At 40.0% G+C, this 23,658-nt stretch overlaps 1 protein-coding gene across 4 annotated transcripts in view; it reads left to right on the top strand.

Annotated features, from left to right (window-relative positions):
- The window catches only part of LRGUK (leucine rich repeats and guanylate kinase domain containing), a 132,222-nt gene that overhangs the window by 86,907 nt on the left and 21,657 nt on the right, over positions 1–23,658 (top strand). For 2 of the 4 annotated variants that reach the window (XR_009494153.1, XR_009494154.1), the window contains exons 18-21: positions 686–805; positions 6,319–6,467; positions 14,287–14,937; positions 15,767–21,048. Coding sequence is in view for 2 of the 4 variants with exons in the window: in NM_001192687.1 (NP_001179616.1) it covers positions 686–805; positions 6,319–6,467; positions 14,287–14,417 (400 nt within the window). In the remaining 2 variants the exon portion in view is untranslated. Of the gene's footprint in view, positions 1–685; positions 806–6,318; positions 6,468–14,286; positions 14,938–15,766; positions 21,049–23,658 lie in introns of those variants that run through there. The other 2 variants (NM_001192687.1, XM_024990735.2) reach the window with 2 other exon arrangements.

Here is a 23,658-nt window from a genome sequence, read left to right on the forward strand (position 1 = left end):
ACTGGCACACTGTGGACATTTTAAATCTGAGCCTCTGATGGGTCATACAAGGGCAGAAGGGTGCTCTGAAATTTGCATGCCTTTATATGCAATCGGTCTACTTTGCACATAGCAACTCTATTTAGCAACTCTAGAGTGAATAGCGGCAGGATTTATTTACTAAAAGTAGTTAATGATTCTTTCAAGTCACTCTGTCTGGAAAAACAGGCTGGTATAGATGAAAAAAGGATATTTTGTACTAGAGTTCAGTAGAAAGTAAAACAGAATTTTTATAAATATTTTATTCTGATATTATTTCAAAGTATTAGATTACAGACAAAACTGAAAAATATCTGTTTCAGTTCTTATAGCAGTTGATATATTGCTGGACTTCACATAACAAATAGGTGAGGATTTACAATAGAATATGCACTAATCAACAGGAAGATAATCTGCCTATATTAATGTCTTAATGGATAAGGAATATTCAGAAAAATACAAATTTGCTTAATCTACAAATTAAAATGTAATACCAGTATCTAAGACAAGCTCTGATGTGTTTGTAAGTGTGTACATTACATTATTCCAAATAGATTTTGCTGTCAAATGCATTTACTTGTGATGTAAGAGTCACTATTTAGGTATAACATGTGTGTATATGCTTGGTATCATTACAGAATTCTGTGGATCTTTTTTCCAATTTCAGGGGTCTAGTACCAGCACCCATCATCAATAGTCTACGTTATTTTACAGCGTTAGAACTCAAGAAAAGTTTTGAGCTTTATGGAGATTATTTTAAAGCCCCCTTTGGACCTTCTGAAAAGAGGTGAGTTGAGTTTTGTCAGATAGAATACATTATTTTCTGCTGGCTAGTTACAATCATGGTGCTTGTCCCTAGACTTCAGAGGATTCCTGACGCTGGGAAGCAGGCCCCACTGTGGAATATGAATGGAATAGATCTGAGCCCTCTAGGGAGGGCACAGCCTTATAATCAAGGTTCACTGGAACCTAAGAAGCTTCTCTTTGGGACTTTGAAACTTGAGGGAATGGCACACAGATGCAGGGGCAGTTTGAGGTCATTCAGGTCACCAGTGGTGAATAATCAAGAGTCCGGTGTGAAGCAAAAGCTGTGATGTCTACCAGTCTCTTCCTGTACGGCAGCTTGGCTGTGTTCTTGGCATCTAGCTCTTGCCAGGTGTAAAAGCCTGGTTCTCTAGTTTTCCATTAAATCTGCAAACTACCCAATAGCTTTTCAGTGACTCCCTTTTTGAAATTTAAATTAGCCAGAGTTGGTGTCTATAATTTGTAATCCACATCTCTGATTAGTACGATTGAAAATGTTTGCTAGCTGATGCTCTCTCTCAATTATTATAAAAGTCTTTTTTTTCCCTGGGTCCCTAATATGTCAAACTGTGATTCAAAATCTGATATGTGTAGGTTGAGAACTCCATATGGGCCTCCCAGTGGTTTTAGCACTTGACTTTTGTGTGCATTCTATTACATTCCATTTCTGTTTCAGCTGTCCCTGCTACTACCGTTGACTGTCTCTCTATAGGTCTTAAATCCATGCTTCTCAAGCAAAGATGTGGCTGGTTGAGTCAATCATCTTGGGTAAAAATCTCTAGCTGGAATCCTCACAGGTAACATAGGTAACAAGCTGTTCTATAATTGGTGGCCCCTATGTCAGATTGAGAAATTTGTATGCAGGTCAGGAAGCAACAGTTAGAACTGGATATGGAACAACAGACTGGTTCCAAATAGGAAAAGGAGTTCGTCAAGGCTGTATATTGTCACCCTGTTTATTTAACTTCTATGAAGAGTACATCATGAGAAACGCTGGACTGGAAGAAACACAAGCTTGAATCAAGATTGCCGGGAGAAATATCAATAACCTCAGATATGCAGATGACACCACCCTTATGGCAGAAAGTGAAGAGGAACTCAAAAGCCTCTTGATGAAAGTGAAAGAGGAGAGTGAAAAAGTTGGCTTAAAGCTCAACATTCAGAAAACAAAGATCATGGCATCTGGTCCCATCACTTCATGGGAAATAGATGGGGAAACAGTGGAAACAGTGTCAGACTTTATTTTTCTGGGCTCCAAAATCACTACAGATGGTGACTACAGCCATGAAATTAAAAGACGCTTACTCCTTGGAAGGAAAGTTATGACCAACCTAGATAGCATATTGAAAAGCAGAGACATTACTTTGCCAACAAGGGTTCGTCTAGTCAAGGCTATGGTTTTTCCTGTGGTCATGTATGGATGTGAAAGTTGGACTGTGAAGAAGGCTGAGTGCCGAAGAATTGATACTTTTGAACTGTGGTGTTGGAGAAGACTCTTGAGAGTCCCTTGGACTGCAAGGAGATCCAGCCAGTCCATTCTGAAGGAGATCGGCCCTGGGATTTCTTTGGAAGGAATGATGCTGAAGCTGAAACTCCAGTACTTCGGCCACCTCATGCGAAGAGTTGAGTCATTGGAAAAGACTCTGATGCTGGGAGGGATTGGGGGCAGGAGGAGAAGGGGACGACAGAGGATGAGATGGCTGGATGGCATCACTGACTCGATGGATGTGAGTCTCAGTGAACTCCGGGAGTTGGTGATGGACAGGGAGGCCTGGCGTGCTGCGGTTCATGGGGTCGCAAAGAGTCAGACACGACTGAGCGATTGATCTGATCTGATCTGATGTCAGATAACCATCTTTTTTTCTAATCATCTGTGGCCAGAGCAGTGACAGAGAACTAAGTAAAGAGCTCTTCAGCAGGAGTTTGTGGGTTTGGTCTCTCTGAATGAATGACAACAAAATAGACAAGAAGTGACCGGAAGCAAGCACACTAAAACATTAGCAGTGGGTATTCCTCTAGAATTATCAGTTATTTTTAATGTCATCTTTTTTTCTGTAAATTCTAAATCATCCACACAGCATATATGTGTTTATTTTTAATATCCTAAAATGTTAAAAGAAAAACTAATAAGAATTTGATGAAAAATTCAGTAAATTGGAAAAATTGGTCCTATAATACAATTAAGTTGCTCATTGCTTCCATATATTAAAATAAATTTTGGGTAAATTATAAAGTGAAAGTGAAGGTACTCAGTCATGTCCAACTCTTTGTGACCCCATGTACTGTAGCCTACCAGGCTCCTCTGTCCATGGGATTTTCCAGGCAAGGGTACTGAAGTAGGTTGCCATTTCCTTCTCCAGGGGATCTTCCCAACCCAGGAATCAAACCCAGGTCTCCCACATTGCAGGTAGTCGCTTTACCATCTGAGCCACCAGGGAAGTAAATTACAAACAGTTAAATACAAATCAAAAGATGCTTGCTCCTTGGAAGAAAAGTTATGACCAAACTAGACAGCATATTAAAAAGCAGAGACATTACTTTGCCACCAAAGGTCTGTCTAGTCAAAGCTATGGTTTTTCCGGTAGTCATATATGAATGTGAGTGTTGGACTATAGAGAAAGCTGATTGCTGAAGAATTGACGTCTTTGACTGTGGTGTTGGAGAAGACTCTTGAGAGCCCTTGGACTGCAAGGAGATCCAACCAGTCCATCCTAAAGGAAATCAGTCCTGAATATTCATTGGAAGGACTAATGCTGAAGTTGAAACTCCAATAATTTGGCCACTTGATGCAAAGAACTGACTCATTTGAAAAGACCCTAATGCTCGGAAAGATTGAAGGCAGGAGGAGAAGAGGCCAACAGAGGATGAGATGGTTGGATGGCATCACCAACTTGATGGACATGAGTTTGAGCAAGCTCCGGGAGTTAGTGATGGACAGGGAAGACTGGAGTGCTGCAGTCCTTGGGGTCGCAAAGACTGAGCAACTGAACTGAACTGAAATACAAATCAGTGCTTATAATAGCAATGGTGTGTTAAAAGTCAGATGCAAATGTATATCCAGGATATAGTGTAGCTTTAAAAAATATTCATGTATATGTAACATGAAAAAACAACACTAAAAAGGCATATGCCAAAATATTATCAGTTATTATCTCCTAGTGATGGGATTATGGCCAATTTTTATTTTCTTTATTCTTCACCATATTTTCCAAGTGAGCATTTTATAATTTTTGAGGTATTAATGTAACTTTAAAATGCCATTTTAGAAGTCTGCCATGGCAAAGGGATGTTTTATGAGGGGGATGTTTCATCATGAGAATGCCAACCTAAAAAATGAGTAATGGCTTCCTTTATTTATAAGTTTTATTGTCATAATATTTTGGGTTTCCTTTGAGAAATTTGATAACCAAAAACTAGAGTCCCCACTAAATGGTTCCCCCAAGTCGGCACATCTCACTGGATACTAGATACTCTAGATTATAATTAGTTAACTCATTATAGTGACAATGTTGAGACTGTAGATCTCTGAGCATTTATTCATGCTCTCAGTTTTTAGTACAGTTGGGTAGCTTGATGGGAACACTGAGAGAAAGAATGTCTCAGTTTAGGCTGTTATAACAAATCACCATAGGCTGAGTGGCTTAACCAAAAGACAGTTATTTCTTAAAGTTCTGAAGCTGAGAAGTTTGAGATCAGGAGGTCGGCGTGGTTGGGTTCTTATGAATATCCTCTTCCTAGTGTGCAGATGGCTGGCTTCTTGCTGTGTCCCCACACAGCAGAAGCGAGCTGCCTTTTGTCCTTTCTTGAAAGTCACTCAGTCACGTCCAACTCTTTATGGGGACCCCATGAACTACATAGTCCCTGGAATTCTCCAGGCCAGAATACTGGAGTGGGTAGTCTTTCCCTTCTCCAGGGGATCTTCCCAATCCAGGGATCGAAGCCAGGCCTCCCGCATTGCAGGCGGATTCTTTACCAGCTGAGCTATTTCTTATAAGAGCGTTAATCCCATTCAGGAAGGCTGGACTTCTGGACCTGGTCACCTCCCAAAGGTCTTATCTCTTTACTCCATCATATTGGGGGTTAGGATTTCAACATATAAACTTGGGCAGAGTGGGGAAGGGACACAAACATTCAGTCCATAGCAGAATTTAAAAAAAAAGAATTAAAAATTGCTTACTAGACTGCAATGGGCTTCTCTGTCAACTGTGGGTCAGACCTTCACTCAAGGCTTCTCTGTCAATCGGTGGGTCAGACCTTCACTCAAGTCTGCTCACACCACATGGTAACGCCTGTGTCTTTCAACCCCACGACTTTTGGACTTCTGACTTTCAAAGCATTTTCATTTACTACATCCTTTGATACAAAGGAACAGTAATTGTTTGAAAGGCAGAACTTGCTGTGATCCCTTTCTTGGTGTGTGTTTTAAATGAAGAGGTATTCTTTTCTAAAAATAAGAGAGCAAACCATCTGTCTTTTGAGTCAAATTGCGTTCCCCCAGAAATGTGTATGTATTCACATAAGTTGATATGGAAAACATTCAGAGCCTCAAAACATAAATAAAGAAAAGAAGTAAATAGTTCATAAAAGCTAATTAATAGGTGCAAGAAATAATGATTAACCTTGCCGTAAACAAAGCTCAGCTGTTTACAGTGCTCTCTCTGAGGAATGAGCTCCCCCCTCGGTGGATTTGCTGCCTCCCACGCCCCTCCACCCTGGAGGAAGCAGGAACAGGTAGAACGCAAAGGAGAGCAGCTTGCTGATAGGAAGTGCACTGGCCCAGAGGCAGAGAGTCCAGGCATCCAGATCACACCCCAGCTTCGTCCTTAAAAGGGGAACTAACATCTAGCAACAGTTATGCCCAATGTATGGTCCAGATCAGGCTGCCTAGCATGCTTTCATCTTTTCTGACCTTGAAATAGCAGAGACTGCCTGTATAAGTTTCACTTGATTCTAAGGGCTTCCCAAGTGTATTGGTGGTAAAGACTATACCTGCCAATGCAGGAGATGCAAGAGATGTGGATTTGATCCCTGGGTTGGGAAGCTCCCCTGGAGAAGGAAGTGGCACCTTACTTCAGTATTCTAACCTGGAAAATTCCATGGACAGAGGGGCCTGGCAGGCTACAGTCCATGGGGCTGCAAAGAGTTGGACATGACTAAGTGACTGAACATACACACACATATAAACACACACTCTAAAGTCCTAGGAATCAGGATCCACGCCTGACTCATCTTGTTTTATAGACGCCAGCACCTCTCACCATGCTCTTTGCAAATATTCAGTGATGTTTTGTATAATGGATGAGAACTTTATGCTAATATATATATGCTACTTAATATATCAGCTGCTAATAGGTCTTGACTACTAAGTATTGTTGAAAACTTAAGCTCAACAGAGATACTTTTGCAAACTACTGAATAATTTGACAATGATAACCCAATGGTCATATGACCATTCATGGTTTTACAGCTCAAAGATATCCATTTTTCATATTTCAGTGTCATGGATTCCAGTGATTCCATGCAATATCCTGAATTACTTCATTCTTGTCCATGGCCAAAAGATTTGCCTTTTCAGCCTCTAGAAGACAGAATTTATTCGCAACCAGGCTCAATAATAGGTGATACTGAGGATCATGCCCTAAAAGGTATGAGTCATTTACATATGGTTCTCTTATAGATATTCATATTATAATTATATCTATTTTCCACCGTCTTTCTGTTTTCTGATTTTTAAAAATTAAATAAGTGTTTTACCTGAGAATCCATCTGTTGAGGCAGGATGAGATTGTAGCAGATGAGAAACAAAGTTCGAAAAGATCCAGAACGTGCCCAGGGTTACTTAGCTATTCAGGGTGGGTGCTGCTGCTTGGCTTATCTGACCACACTACCTGCCTGGGTGCTGTGGAGCGAGAGGTGCTATTTTATTAATAGGAGCTTGGGCTCCATTCAGTGAAGGTGAAGAAAAGCAGAGAAGGTGCCATATTACTGACCAATCTCCTGCTCCGGGGGTCTAGCAGAATCCTGATGGTTCAGGGCTTGAAGGATCAGACTCAGCCCCCACTCCCCTGCACCTCCTTTTTACACCCAGCTGCCCAACAGACTTGTGAATGTGTATCGCCTAGCTCAGACAGGATGAGCATTGCATTTTTGTCTCTGGCACTGTTCATAAAGGACATTGAGTAAAGACTGAAGGGCTGGAGGCCAAAATGGATAAGGGAGAGAGTAGTCCGTATGGGGCTCCGTGAGCGATTGATAGAGGGATGAATGAATAAATTGGGGGGAATTCTCTAGGACCTGGAGGCAAGGAGCCACCATGAGCAACCTGAGGTGGGGTGGGGTGACCTGCTTGAGCCCAGAAGACTTGAGGATCGCCTGCTTGCTCAGGTGACCATGGGAACCAGAAGGAGGGTACAGGCTTGTTAGGTCACCAGCAACAAGAGGACACAGTAGGTGGCATTCTCCAGAAGGAAGGTCCTGAATCAGGCACCTTCTAACCATTTCTCTTCAGGTGGTGTCTTCAGGACAGCTGACCAAGTATCTTCAAGGATTTTACTCATAAGGGTGGACATCAACCATAAGAATTAGAATCTGTTGGACTAGTTAGTGGTGAAGAACCCGCCTGCCAATGCAGGAGGTGCAAGAGACGCGCATCTAATCCCTGGGTCAGCAAGACCCTCTAGAGGAGGGAATGGCAACCCATTCCAGTATTCTTGCCTGGAAAATTCCATGGACAGAGGAACCTGGCAGGCTAATCCATGGGATCACAAGAGTCAGACCCAACTGAGCCTAGCACACGGCCTGAAACAAATAGACTGCCAGGTATTTCTCCAGCAAAGATGGGTTTATTGGGGCTGAAGCTGAGAACTTCAAAATTTGGGGTCTACAGCCACAACCATCCACATGCAAGACCTCACAAGGCAAAGGAAGGAGAAAGCTTTTACAGGGAGGGAACGGAAGTTGGGAGAGCCTTAGTAAACAAACAGTCCATGGCTTTTCATTGCCTGAGTCCATCCCAAGAAAGAAGAGGAGACTTTCTTCTTCCTGGTGGGCTCTACTATGGTCACAGGACACAACAGCTCCAACTTCACTTAATTGAGATTTCTGTTTATTAATATATATATTTTTTTATAAGTCCCAAGTCTCACATTCCAGGAAATAGTCCCAGGTTCTCAGGTAGACATACTGTGTCATCTCACAGGATGTGGGAAGTGCTCTGGGAACGCTTTAAAAGCCGTGAGCTGCCACTTCAAAGCCTGAGGAAACAGGAGCCCTGGGCCAAACATGCCCCCAAGGTCCATCATGGTTCTGGCTTCCCACAGGACATGTTCCCAGACCTTTCCCATCTCATTTCTCCTCCTCTGCCTGTCTCCTTCCTTATAAATGGAATCCTTAGAGTTGAAAACTATATTCCAAACCTAGTCTAGCCAGAGCAAAGGAGGGATGCTACCTGTGGGGCAGGGCTGTGGAAAGAATATTGCATTAGGGATCAGAAGACCTGGGTTCCTGTTCCATTTCTACAGTGGGCTGGCTGCACAGTGTTGGGCAAATCAATTAATGTCTGAGCCTTAGAATTAATAATATCTGTCTCACAATGATATAGTAATATCCTGTATTACTATAATATATGCATTATAATGTGAGACATAATGTGATAATACAGGACCAGCAAGATGGGGTGTGGTGTAAGTAAGAAGTTAAGTGTTAGATACCTGCCAGGTATTATGCTTGTAAATTTTTACACACATAGAAGATTGTGGTTGTTTTCTAATGGAATGTTTGGAGGAGATTTATTTCACTGAAATAGATTAGAATGAATGAATGGAATGAATAAAATTGAAATGGGCGAAGTTTTCCTATTTCTTTATCTGCATTGTGATCTTGTGTTGAAAACTGGGCATTTGGAAAAGCAGCTACCTCTCTCAAGGTGTAGACTGGCTCAATGCAGGGGAAGCCCTTCACTAACCAGAGACATGTGTCCTGAGCCCAGGATCAGCCCAGCCTGAGGGACCAAGGTCTTTTCATTCCCTTCCTGGGCATGCCCTTTCCCTGGATCTCGGGGGGTGCTTTTTTTCCCCCAGTTCCCCAGTATACACAGATGCTTTTAAATGAGTGTATTGATTTTCCTAAATGTCTTCTTGGAGTCTTAGCTGTTCTCTTGTGTTCCTCAAGTAGGAATCCCTTGTTCCAGGCATCTTTGGGTCTGTGCCTCCTGTGGGGTTTTCCAGGAGCCCTGCCCACTGCTTGCCATGGCTTCCTCTACCCTGAGATCCCACTTCTAGCCATCTGGGCTCCGAGTTAGGTGATGCAGACACCCAGAAGGCTGCCCCTAGATGGGTTAGAATATTACTCTCTCTGATTCTCATGAGAGAGCTGGGAGCCAGACCTCTCTTCCCCCAAACTGTACTTTAACCCCCTGGAAGGGGGAGAGACAAAGATGAGTAAAAACTTCATTAGATTTCCTACCCTTGTGCCTGTGGTTTTTTCATGACTGGGTATTCACTTAGTCACTATGGATTGCTGACTGATTTCCAGAACTCCTATGCAGTTATTTTAGCTAGTCCCTAGTTATTCATTTAATGTTTCCCTGGGAGAATAAGGGCCTGGAGCTTCCTAACCTGCCATCTTGCCAACGTCTTTCCATCTTTCCATGGTTATCTTCTTAGAAATCACAACACACTACTGGTTCTGGGTCAGTTAAACCCATATATACATATACATATACATATACGTATACATATACATATATATATGTATATATATGTGTGTGTGTATATATATGTGTGTGTGTGTATATATATATATATATATATATATATATATATATATCAGAGAAGGCAATGGCACCATACTCCAGTACTCCTGCCTGGAAAATCCCATGGATGGAGGAGCCTGGTGGGCTGCTGTCTATGGGGTCACACAGAGTCAGACACGACTGAAGCAACTTAACAGTAGCAGCAGCATATATATATATACACATAAATATTTTCCCCCACAAACTGCCAAAGTTTTTATTATATATGTGCCATTGATGATATATATATATATATATATATGCAACTTTTATCTTTATCTTTTTGTTATTTTGGTTTCAGTCCCACATTCCAACTTGATTAGATCATTTGGGGTCTTTATTCATCTTCCATATTTACTTCTATAGATTGGGCCTTCCCAGGTGGTGCTAATGGTAAAGAATCCACCTACCAATGCAGAAGATGTAAAAGATGCATGTTCGATCCTTGGGTTGGGAAGATCTCCTGGAGTAGAGAATAGCAACCCACTCCAGTATTCTTCGGAGAAGGCAGTGGCACCCCACTCCAGTACTCTTGCCTGGAAAATCCCATGGATGGAGGAGCCTGGTAGGCTGCAGTCCATGGGGTCGCTAAAGTCGGACACGACTGAGCGACTTAGCTTTCACTTTTCACTTTCATGCATTGGAGAAGGAAATGGCAACCCACTCCAGTGTTCTTGCCTGGAGAATCCCAGGGATGGCGGAGCCTGGTGGGCTGCCGTCTATGGGGTCGCACAGAGTTGGACACGAAGCGACTTAGCAGCAGCAGCAGCCAGTATTCTTGGCTGAAAAATTCTATAGACAAAGGAGCCTGGTGGGCTACAGTCCATGGAGCCGTAAAGAGTCAGACATGACTGAACCACTGGGCGCATAGATTTCTATTAAGCCAGCAAGCATGCCACTATGCCTTTGTCATGGTCTCTGTCAACATTGACACCTAGGGCTTGGCCAAGAGTAACATCCTGTGACAAGTCTCTGGAGTCTCATGTCTAGGGAAAGTCTACCTGCTTTGTGACTCTTACTCACATCTCTCTAATGTATTCAGAAGAGAAACTTTGATGTGTGCCTCGCATCATATTAGTCGTATTTTCTAACTCAGAGGTCATCAAGATCTCTGTAAGGGGCCAGATAGTAAATACTTTTGGTTTTGTGGCCATATAGACTTCTTAGCAGCTACTCATCCCTACTATTGTGTTGTGAGAACTGCTATAGACAGTATGTAAATGAAAGGGTGTGGGCTGGGTTCCATTAAACTTTTTAACTAAAATGTCTGCAGACCAGATTTTGCCTATGGGCCATAGGTTGTTGACCCCTGCCAAAGTGAAAGGGAAATTAAGTTAATTATGAATCATTTTTCTTTGCAAATCTCTTCCAACACTTATTACTCACTACATTGCTTTCTGAACACACAAACCATTTCTTTCAGTTCAGTTCAGTTTAATCGCTCAGTTGTGTCCAACTCTTTGTGACCCCATGGACTGCAGCACACCCAGCTTCCCTGTCCATCACCAACTCCCGGAGCTCGCTAAAACTCATGTCCATCGAGCTGGCGATGCCATCCAACCGTCTCATCCTCTGTTGTCCCCTTCTCCTCCTACCTTCAGCCTTTCCCAGCCTCAGGGTCTTCTCCAATGAGTCAGTTCTTTGAATCAGGTGGCCAAAGTATTGGCGTTTCAGCTTCAGCATCAGTCCTTCCAATGAAAATTCAGGACTGATTTCCTTTAGGATGGACTGGTTTGACCTTCTTGCAGTCCAAGGGACTCTCAAGAGTCTTCTCCAACACCACAGTTCAAAGACATCAATTTTTCAGCACTCAGCTTTCTTTATAGTCCAATTCTCACATCTGTACATGACTACTGGAAAAACCATAGCTTTGACTAGACAGACCTTTGTTAGCAAAGTAATGTCTCTGCTTTTTAATATGCTGTCTAGGTTGATCATAGCTTTTCTTCCAAGGAGCAAGCGTCTTTTAATTTCATGGCTACAGTCACCGTCTGCAGTGATTTTGGAGCCCAAGAAAATAAAGTCAGTCACTGTTTCCATTGTTTCTCCATCTATTTGCCATGGAGTGATGGGACCAATTGCCATGATCTTAGTTTTTTGAATCATTTCTTTAATAAACCTGAATTTGCTAAGGATTAAACTCAGGTGTGGGGAAGGCAATGGCAACCCACTCTAGTACTCTTGCCTGGGAAATCTCATGGACAGAGGAGCCTGGTAGGCTGCAGTCCATGGGTTGCGAAGAGTTGGACAGGACTGAGCAACTTCACTTTCACTTTTCACTTTCGTGCACTGGAGAAGGAAATGGCAACCCACTCCAGTGTTCTTGCCTGGAGAATCCCAGGGACGGGGGAGCCTGGTGGGCTGCCATCTATGGGGTCGCACAGAGTCGGACAGGACTGAAGGGACTTAGCAGCAGCTGCAGCAGCAGCAGCAGCAAACTGAGGTGTGCTGGTTTGTCTATTTTTATTTCCATCTTCTAAAGCAAGAGAGTTCCAGAAAAACATCTATTTCTGCTTTATTGACTATGCCAAAGCCTTTGACTGTGTGAATCACAATAAACTGTGGAAAATTCTGAAAGAGATGGGAATACCAGACCACCTGACCTGTCTCTTGAGAAACCTATATGCAGGTCAGGAAGCAACAGTTAGAACTGGACATGGAACAACAGATGGGTTCCAAATAGGAAAAGGAGTTTGTCAAGGCTTTATATTGTTACCCTGCTTATTTAACCTATATGCAGAGTACATCATGAGAAACGCTGGGCTGGAAGAAGCACAAGCTGAAATCAAGATTGCTGGGAGAAATATCATTAACTTCAGATATGCAGATGACACCACCCTTATGGCAGAAAGTGAAGAGGAACTGAAAAGCCTCTTGATGAAAGTGAAAGAGGAGAGTGAAAAAGTTGGCTTAAAGCTCAACATTTAGGAAATGAAGATATGGCATCTGGTCCCATCACTTCATAGGAAATATTTTTGAAGCCCCCAAAAATAAAGTCTGACACTTTCCACTGTTTCCCCATATTGTAAATTAGATGGACAGGGAGGCCTGGCATGCTACAATTCATGGGGTTGCAAAGAGTCAGACACGACTGGGCGACTGAACTGAACTGAAGTGAACTGAAGTGGCAGTATCATTTACCTCCAATGCTTTTCTTATGGTGATGAATTCTCAAAAACAAGACACTCTAAAAATTACTCCTGTTTTTTCAACGCCCTGAGAGGTAGCTTACCTGGGTATGAAAAATGAACTGATTGAGAAGGGAGGCCGACTCTGCTACTCTCTGCATTCTTCCTACAGGCCTTTATTTAAAGTGTTTTTATTATCCTTTCCAGCTTTAAAAAATATCTCCTTGGTGAACAAAAGAGAAGAACATGAGGAGGAGCCTTTTTGTTTTCTTTTTGTGTGTGTGTCCTCTGTTAACACAGTATCATCTTCTCAAGGAGTGTGCTGTTCTTGCTCTGAATATACCTTGAAAGTGAAAGTTGCTCAGTCCTGTCCAACTCCTTGCAACCCCATGGACTATACCGTCCCTCAATTCTCTAGGTCAGGATACTGGAGTGGGTAGCCTTTCCCTTCTCTAGGGGATCTTCCCGACTCAGGGATTGAACCCAGGTCTCCAGCATTGCGGGTGGATTCTGTACCAGCTGAGCCACAAGGGAATATACCTTTCAAAAGGCCCATATTGCCTTTAACTGTGGGATTGCATTGCTTTGCCTGATAAACTGAGTCTTCCCAATCTTACAGGCCGTTCTGTTTTGCTCACTTCCTATAGAGTCCTCTAGCCTCACTCTCTTAATTCTTCTTACACTGCTTTCTCTGCCCACTGAGAATGCAGCTTCCTCTGTTGCCAGCATGCGTCCACCTTCAGTCTCTTATCTTCCAAACTCCTCTTGCTTCCACAGTCCCTGAAGGGACCTAGCTCCACGGTTCATCCTGTGTCCCCATCCTTGGTGAACAAGCCAATCTTAAGAGCATTTGATAAGGTTTCTCTAGGAAGGTTTCTCATCAGAGAAGGCAATGGCACCCCACTCCAGTACTCTTGCCTGGAAAATCCCATGGATGGAGGAGCCTGGTGGGCCGCAGTCCATGGGGTCGCTACGAGTTGGACAAGACTCAGCGACTTCACTTTCACTTTTCACTTTCCTGAATTGGAGAAGGAAATGGCAACCCACTCCAGTGTTCTTGCCTGGAGAATCCCAGGGATGGGGGAGCCTCATGGGCTACCGTCCATGGGGTCGCACAGAGTTGGACACGACTGAAGCGATTTAGCAGCAGCAGGAAGGTTTCTCAGAGTGTGTGTGTGTGGGTGGATTGTGTGTGTCTGTGTGTCTGTGTTAAGTCTGCTCATATATGATGGAAAGGGAATATGTGCAGGGCATTGTGCAGAGGGTATGAGCAAGGTAGAAGAGTAGCATGGGAATTGCTCGCTGTGGCCACCTTCGGGTCGTTGGGCAAGTCTATACAACCCAAGGTTTGTGTAACCACACACATGATATATTCTCAACCTCATTCCTATTTTTCTTATTTGGATGTCATTAATTTTTTATAGTTTGTTATGAATGCATTCTAAAAATTATTCTGTTTTTTATGTCATGCAATGCTTATTTTCTTTGTTTAATGCACCAAGGGGTTAACCATACATACTGTATTTTTTCCTTAATGTTTTACAGCACTATATAAACAAGCATTTCCACATGGAAAAGGGTCTCTCCAACACAGAAGACACATGGTCTCAGCCATCAGTCGCCCAGGTTCCAACATCAAACCCACCCTCCCTCCGATACCTCAGGGCCGCAAGTAGACCAGTACTCGATGTTTGATCTTAATGTGGAAAATCCTCTCTGATCATGTCTGGTCCCTCTGTCTTACCTGGCCGTGCATCCTGGCTATTCCTCACTCAACCAACTGCCTACAAAAGAAGGTTCTATGTGCCCTTATCCTCTCAATCAGCTTCTTTTGTGATTCTCTGAATAGTGTCTATCTTTTTTGAAATGTAAGTTATTCTTAGCTTTTATTAATGTAATTTCAGTTTTTCCCATAGCTATGAATGACTCTTCCAGCTGCTTCCTGCTCTGAAATATCAGATGGCAAAAATCTCCTAAGATATTTGCCTTGCTACATGCACAGTGGTTTGGGGATAAAGCCAATGGAGATTGTGGTCTTAAAATTTCAACATGTCCATTTGTAACATTAGTGTATACTTTACAGGACTGAAATATTTTGTTCTTCTCATTATGAAAAAATTATAGCATTCCATTTAACTTCTGACCAGCATGATATCTCAACTTGCTTTAGCAATATGAAGAAATAAAGAGTATCAGGTATTTTTTCTATTTTATCCTTTTTAGAGTCTGATTATGAAAAGCTTATAAACAATTTTCATCATCTTTGTAGTTTCACTTCCTGCTATCTGCAAAAAAATTTTTTTAATAGTTATAGATGAAGCTGGTATTCATCTGATATGTGTGAGCAAGACTAACTAGGTTGTTAAAATGTTGAAACACATCCCTTTGGATTGGCAAATGGCCTCTCCTCTGAATCCTCTATGCATGATGGTTCATGGGAACTAGAGCCCTCACGTAGTACTGCACTGATTGTTAAATATTTTAAGCATCAAAATCTGCTAATGTTTTCCTTTTTAAAAAATATCAAAACCTCCTTCAATAACCCTCTTTGCTATAACTCAAATTTGGATGTAACATGATATGCTATTGGCTCCTATCTTACACCTAGCCCTATTCTCAACTGGAGCTGGTTAAATTCTTCTCTTGGTGGTGGGTGGGAGAGGATGGGAGGGGGAACGCAGAGGAGAGTAATAGGCTGAGCCAGAGAAGGGAGGCAATGGTCTCTGGAGAAGTAGGGGTGCAGAGAGTGGGTCTTATGCCCCAAGAACCTTAGAAAATAAGATTCACCAGCATCATCTAATCTTCTTAAATGTTATTATGAAATATTTTAGACATACTGGAAGGTATAAAAATAATAGTTTCAATTTCGGACAATATGGAAGAGATGCCTTTTAAAAATTTATCCTACTAAGCACAGCTAAAAAAATGTAAGATTGAGAGATAGAAGGGAGAAGGCAGAGCCCCTGAGGACACTGGGACTTGAGTAATGACAGTGGTGATTTCTCTGGGTTTCCTTTTGCCACAGACGTTTCCTTTACCGGGCGCTGGAGAAGCTACAGTCCCACAACACTAACAACAGAGATAACAGAAGTTCCAAAAAAGAGCCTGCTCTCTTTAGCTGAAAGACTGGGGAAGGAGCAGACTAGCAGCACAGAAACCTTTTAGACAAGAACTGCTTTACTCCAGCTGCTGCTGCTGCTAAGTCTCTTCAGTCGTGTCTGACTCTGTGCGACCCCAACTATGAAGAAAGTCATGGCCCCATTTTACTCTCTTGTTCGCAAATTGTTGTTCAGTCTCTGAGTCATATCGACGCTTTGCAACCCCATGAACTGCAGCATGTCAGGCTTCCCTGTCCTTCACTATCTCCCGGAGTTTGCTCAAACTCATGCCCATTGAGTCGATGATGCGATCCAACCATCTCATCGTCTGTCGCCCCCTTCCTCTCCTTCCCTCAATCTTTCCCAGCATCTGAGCAAATGCTTTCACGCTTTCCTAGCTGTAATGATGCTCGCCTTCTCCTCCCTGCTATGATAGTATCAGAACATTTTTTGTGGAGAGCCAGGACATTTACCACCACCTAGTGTTGAGAACCCTCTCTCAGGTCATTTGAATAATCCTATAAATATATTATAGGAGTTGAATAATTAAAGAATTCTTAATTGAACTATGAAAAAGAAATCTCCAGATCCAGATGCTTTCACTGGAGAATTTTACCAAGTGTTAGAAAAGAATTCATACCAATTCTACATTATCCCTTTCAGAAAGTGAAAAAGGAAAGAACAATTCCCAATTTATTTTCTGAGGCAAATATCCCCTGATACCAAAATGAGACAGATCATGAAAAGATGCTTTAACAAAATTTCAGCAAATCAAATTGAGTAATACATAAAGAGTTATACAGCATGACCAAGCAGAGTTTAATCCAGGGATGCAAGGCTGATTCACTCACTAGTTGAAATGAACCAATGTAATCTACCATAATAACAGACTAAACAATAAAAATTACATGATCAGATCAATTAATGCAGCATAAGCATTTAACAAAGATTAATACCCATTCATGATAAAATCTTGGCACAGAGGAGACTTTCTTCTATTTGATAAAGACTTTTTGGTACATGTCTCTATCCTTAAACAACATACACTTTTATTCACCATGACTTCAACAGTATACTGTATATATTCATCAATTAACTTTTTCTCAACTTTATGTTTGTGGGTTTATTCCGTGAACATTGTATTGGTTTCGTTTTAAGGTTTTTCACCACTGTGTAATATTTCACTGTTAGAATATACCACCGTTTATCCACTTTCTTGCTGATGAATGCTAATTTTTTCCTACTATAAAAGGTGCAGGTAAAAAAATTCTTATCTATGTGTGAAATTGCTGTGTTATTAGTATGTAGATCTTTAACTTATAGCTTTGGGCTTCCCTGGTGGCTCAAATGGTAAAGACTCTGCCTGCAGTACAGGAGACCCGGGTTTGATGCTTGGGTTGGGAAGATCCCTTGGAGAAGGGATAGGCAACCCACTCCAGTATTCTTGCCTGGAGAATCCCCATGGACAGAGGAGGCTGGTGGTCTACAATCCATGGATTCACAGAGTCGGACACGACTGAGCAACTAACACTTTCACTTTCTTTTCAGATATGGCTACACTGGTTATTCTAATATGTCCTCACAAATATGTAAGAGGTTTTTATTTTCCCACATCTTTAGCAACAAGTGGGATTGACAATCTTTTTATTGCTAATCCAATAGGTGATAATGTAAACTCATTGTGGTGCTTTGGATTTCTCCAAAGCTGAACATTCTTTATGAGTTTTTTGGCCATTTGTGGCTTTTCGGCGAGTTGCCTACTTATATGTCTTGTTCAATTTTAAATTATCTTTTTCTTATCAATTTGCAGGATTTATTTATATATTCTAGTTATTAAGTCTTTAGTTATATGAATCACATATCTTTTCAAAGGCTGTGTCTTTTCACCTTTTAAAAAATGTTATATTGTAATGAATAAAAGTTTTTAATATGGCCAAATGTTTCAACCATTTTCTTGATACTGCACTTTTTTTTATGTCTCATATATTCATTTCCTGTGTCGACTGTAACTGTAGTCCCTTAGATGTTATTCTAAATGCTTTTTTCTAAAGAATTTTGCCTTTCCAATTTAGGTCTATACCTGCAATGGATTTTTGTGTGCAGTGTGAGGTAGGGCTTCATTTTTTTCCAGTTGTTCCACCTCTTTTTCTCTCTAATCTGTAAGACCATGTCTCACATATTATTTCCATAAATGCTTGGGTCTGTTTCTGGGCTTTCTGCTCTGTGTTACTGTTTTATTTACTATACATTTATAATAAGACTTACAACCTGTAGGACAAGTTGTGTACTTTTATTTTCCTCAAAATTATCTTGACCATTCTTCACATTTTGCTGTACCAAGTAAGTTTGAGTGAGTGATAGTCGCTCAGTCGTGTCCGACTCTTTGCAACCCCATTGGACTATAGCCTGCCAGGCTCCTCTATCCATGGAATTCTCCATGCAAGAATACTGCAATGGGCTGCCATTCCCTTCTCCAAGGGATCTTCCTGACCCAGGGATTGAACCTGAGTCTCCTGCATTGCAGGCAGTTTCTTTACTATCTGAGCCACCAGGGAAGCCTACTAATAAGAGACATTTGTAAGTATAAAGACAGGTCCACTTTAAAAGTATCAGCAGATACATGCTTGACTGTATCTTATAATCTATAGACAATACATTAGAATATGTAATGAATCCATACATCTTTTCCAAAGGAATACCCAAGACAGAAGTAGCAGTAAATGTAGCAAAAATGACAGTCAGTCAGATGAAATAATTTAGATGAAGCTTGAAGACAAAATGAAGCTTGTCTCTCTCAAACAAACTGGGACTGGCAAGTGGTCAGGAATGGAATACAATGTGCTTTTAACTTTATATGAAAAATAACATGCAGTTCTATGTTGGTGAACATAGTTCTGGTTTTGCCACATAAATCCTCTACTTCAAGTAATTTTAGAATTTTTTAAACTTACAAATACCTTATTTGAAGTTAATTAGAATCACATTTAGTTCATAAATTTGGGAAGGCTTATTTTCTTTATGATATTGAACCTCCCTTCCTATAAAGGTGCTCCCTTTGTATAAACTTTAATTCCTTTAATAAAGTTGTATCAGTTCAGTTCAGTCGCTCAGTCGTGTCTAACTCTTTGTGACCCCATGAATCGCAGCACTCCAGGCCTCCCTGTCCATCACCATCTCCCGGAGTTCACTCAAATTCACGTCCATTGAGTCGGTGATGCCATCCAGCCATCTCATCCTCTGTCGTCCCCTTTTCTCCTGCCCCCAATCCCTCCCAGCATCAGAGTCTTTTCCAATGAGCCAACTCTTCACATGAGGTTGCCAAAGTACTGGAGTTTCAGCCTTAGTATCATTCCTTCCAAAGAAGTCCCAGGGCTGGTCTCCTTCAGGATGGACTGGCTGGACCTCCTTGCAGTCCTAGGGACTCTCAAGAGTCTTCTCCAACACCACAGTTCAAAAGCATCAATTCTTCGGCGCTCAGCCTCCTTCACAGTCCAACTCTCACATCCATACATGACCACTGTAAAAACCATAGCCTTGACTAGATGGACCTTTGTTGGCAAAGTAATGTCTCTTCTTTTGAATATTCTATCTAGGTTGGTCATAACCTTCCTTCCAAGGAGTAAGTGTCTTTTAATTTCATGGCTGCAGTCACCATCTGCAGTGATTTTGGAGCACAAAAAAACAAAGTCTGACACTGTTTCCACTGTTTCCCCATCTATTTCCCATGAAGTGATGGGACCAGATGCCATGATCATCGTTTTCTGAATGTTGAGCTTTAAGCCAACTTTTTCACTCTCCTCTTTCACTTTCATCAAGAGTTGTATACGTTTCTCCATAAAGGATATATGTATCTTTAGGTTTTATTCCTAGGTATCTTTTATTTTGGTCATTGTAAGTGGAATATTCTTTAAGATTATATTTTTTATGACTGATATATGGGATGCAATTCATTCCTATAGTTACATATTATTTATTCTAACAGTATATTTGGAGATTATTTCAGGATTCCATTCAGATATCATCAAAAATGAATTTTTTTCCCTTCTTTACATTCCTATTATTATTCTCTTTTGAAAATTTCATTTCATCATTTTCTTCTTTTAAAAACTTCCCTGAAGAGAACTTCTAAATTCAGTGTTGAGTGGAAACAATGATAGTAGACATCCTTGTCTCACTTCTGATTTTAAAAGGAATTTTTCTAATGCTTCATTATATTAAGTGTGAAATCTGCTGTAGATTTTTGGCAGATAATCACCTTTGGAAAAAAGAATTTTCATTTAATTCCTGGATTACCATACATTTTACCATGAATGAGTATTGAAAAAAAAAATGTTTTCTTTTGTAGGGCACAGAAATCTGAGGTATGTATTATACAAATTCAATCATATCAATTGTATTATTCAAAGTTATTTTCTTAATTTTTTTCCTACTTATACTGAAACATTAAAAAAAAAATACCCTCTCACTATGACTGGATTCCCCTCCCCTCCCCTTCCCTTCTTCCTTCTTTCCTTTCTTTTTTTTTTCCTTCCTCCTTCCCTCCCTCCCTTCCCAGATTACCTGTTGATTGTAGAAAAGTTAGTGGTACCTAAAAGACACGCTTACAGAAACATCACACAAATTAGAAAGACAGCAGAGCAGCAATTTTATAATCAGACAAAATAAGAGGTTAAGATAACAATCATTAAATGATATGTAAAGCACCTTTTCCATTAAAAGAGGCGCATCCCATTACCAAGGGATAACAGTCATGAACGCTTAGAAATTGAATCATATAACATCAAAGTATATACGGCAAAAAAAAAAAAATGTTAGAAATTTAAATTGCTTTCTATCTGAATCAAAGTGCTCTCATCCATAAACCTAGGATTATAACAGGTTTGCCTGTCAGGACTTTTTGATGGTTAAGCTAAATGACATGTGTATAGTAAGTGAGTACAGATACCTCAGGCCACAAACTCTTAAGTCAAATCCAAAGTGAAAGAAATTTAATCTTATTCTCTATCAATTCAGGACAATCTTAATTCTGTTGCCTCTCTCTTGCTTTTAACCTGGGATCTCATCCAACTTCTAGGGGTTTATAGAATTTTCAAGGCATCGGCAGAAAGCATCTGGTTCCTGCATTAATGAGAAAGTCTTGGGGTCTTGCCTGTTCTTCAGGGACCATGCCTGTAGCTGCTGACCTGCCCTATTATTTTGACCACTCCAGGTATGTCGACTCTTTTTTTTTTTCTCTAATGTAACTTTGATTACCTTTATGAAAGCACATAATAAACGCATTGCTCCGTTGTACCAGTCTGGGGCAAAGGGTGTGTCTTAGTGCCTCTCTCCCTTGATTCCCTTGCAGTCTTCTTTCTTTGCCAAGTTCCCAGAACATGGATATATTGGGAACTTGGTCAATTGGCTACCTGGTAGAGCTCCATACGGGAAGCCAAACATTGGGACCCTATTCTTCAAGTCCCAAGTTCAAATAGGATTTCTGTTGTATCCTAGACCTAAGTTGTCTCTGGAGTAATGGTTCTCAGCTTGATAGGCAAGTCACTCTCTCCATAAGTTAAAAAAACACCCATATCCAGGCTCCATCCCAAGTCATTTAGATAAGGATCTGTGTGTATGTGGTTGGGGTGGGTGTTAAGGCATTGTATTTTTAAAAAATTACCACTGCTCCTGGAGGGTTGAGTCATGGGGCTTTTCTACAATGATTTTATCAAATGTATATTTTTTTGTCTTTAACAGATGACTCACCATCTCATCATACTCTTAGTAGCATAAACTATGATTTTTTAATGTTTATATTTTAAAATCTTTATTGAAGTATAGTTGATTTGCAACGCTTCAGGTATACAGCAAAGCGATTCAGTTGTACATATATATATAGAAATATATGTATTCTTTTTTAGGTTCTTTTCTAGTATAGATTATTAGAAGATATTGAATATAGTTTCCTGTGCTATACAGTAGGTCCTTGTTGTTTATTTTACATACTGTATAAAATAGTATGATATAGTATTTTATATATATATATAGAGAGAGAGAGAGAGAGTTTATTTTATATATAGTAATGTATCTGTTAATTCCAAATTTGGCCTTCCCCCTACTTTTCCCTTTGGTAACCATAAATTTGTTTGCTGTATTTGAGTCTATTTCTGTTTTGTCAGTAAGTTCATTTGTATCATTTTTTAATATTTCACATATAAGTGACATCATATGATATTTGTCTTTGACTTACTTCACTTAGTATGATAATCTCTAGATCCACTCATGTTGTTAGAAATGGCATTCTTTTTTTTTTTTTATTTCTTTTTTATGGCTAATATTCCATTGTATGTATGTACCACATCTTTATCCATTCATCTGTTGATGGCTATTTAGGTTGCTTCCATGTCTTGGCTACTGTAAATCATTGTGCTTTGAACATTGAGGTTCTGCTTTGAACATTGAGGTACATGTATCTTTTTGAATTAAGAGTTTTTTCCTGATATATGCATAGGAGTGGGACTGTTGGATCATAAGGTAAGTCTATTTTTAACTTTTTTAAGGAAGCTTCATTCTGTTCTCGATAGTGGCTACACCAAATTTATATTCCCACATAATTGTTTATCATTACTAATTTGATAGTTGAAAAATGTTAATTTATTGATTAGGTTTAATATTTTTCATACGCTTATTTTTTTAATTGGTATTTCCATCTTGGTGAATTGTTGGTTCATATCTTTGTTACATTTTTATCCTAGGATGTCAGTGTTTTCTGTTATATTTTTATGAGAGTTTTCTCTATTAAATATTAACCAAGTGGCCCCCTCTTGTTTTACATATCCATCCCAATTTGTCATTGGTCCATATTTATTTTCAATAGAGAGGTTTTCAAAACTATGTTTTCTTATAAAGTGCTTATGATCATAAAATATGTTCTATACATTTTTGTATAGAACTTTTGTATATACTTTTTTGAACATAAAATGTGTTCTATTACATTATTGAACAAGCAGTGCTTGTTCAGTAGAGCTTTTGGTGATGATGGAAATATGTAAAAATATCTGCATTATCTGGTATAGCAATCAATAGCTCCATGAGGCTGTTGAGCACTTGAAATGTGGCTAGTGTGACTGAGGAACTGAATTCTTAAGTGTATTTACTTTTACTTAATTTAGATGTAAATAACTACATGTTACAAGTGGCTACTACACTGAGCAATTGAAAAGTACAGCTCTAAAGAATTTATCATTGTAGTCTTGGGTTTTTTTTTTTTTTTTTGTCTGACAGTTATTTTGAGAGTTCTTTTTCCTTATAAGTTCTAGTTTTGGTGGAGTATAATGAAGAAGTGATAATGAAGAAAATATGGCTTTTGTAATTTATATTTTATAAACTTTATTGATGTCCTTTATGCCTTGGCATGTGCTGAATTTTAAAAAATCATCACTGGGATTTAAAAGAAAGTCTGTGGCATAAAATTTTGCTCCATCTACTAATTCACTTTTTCTAATTTACATTATTCAAACAAGATATATCCTCTTTATTTTTATCAACTTGCTCTGTCATAAATGATATTGGTATTATAGTATCTCTCTGTAGACTGTAGTTTTATTTCTGTCTCTTCTTAAAATATCAAATAATTGTTTGCTATAGTAAATGTTTTCCCTTTATTTTGTTTGCTTTTTATAGTCTTTTAGTTTTCTTGCTATTTAGATTTTGATGTTATCTTAATCAGTTCATAAATGCTCAGGACTATTTCATAATTAGGATTTCACCTTGTTTCAAAATAAAAGGGTCCTGAAAGAGTCCTTTTTGTTTCATAGAATCCTTTTTGCTTTGAAGTTTC

This window comes from Bos taurus, chromosome 4 (assembly GCF_002263795.3).
Source record: "Bos taurus isolate L1 Dominette 01449 registration number 42190680 breed Hereford chromosome 4, ARS-UCD2.0, whole genome shotgun sequence".
Classification (NCBI taxonomy): domain Eukaryota; kingdom Metazoa; phylum Chordata; class Mammalia; order Artiodactyla; family Bovidae; genus Bos; species Bos taurus.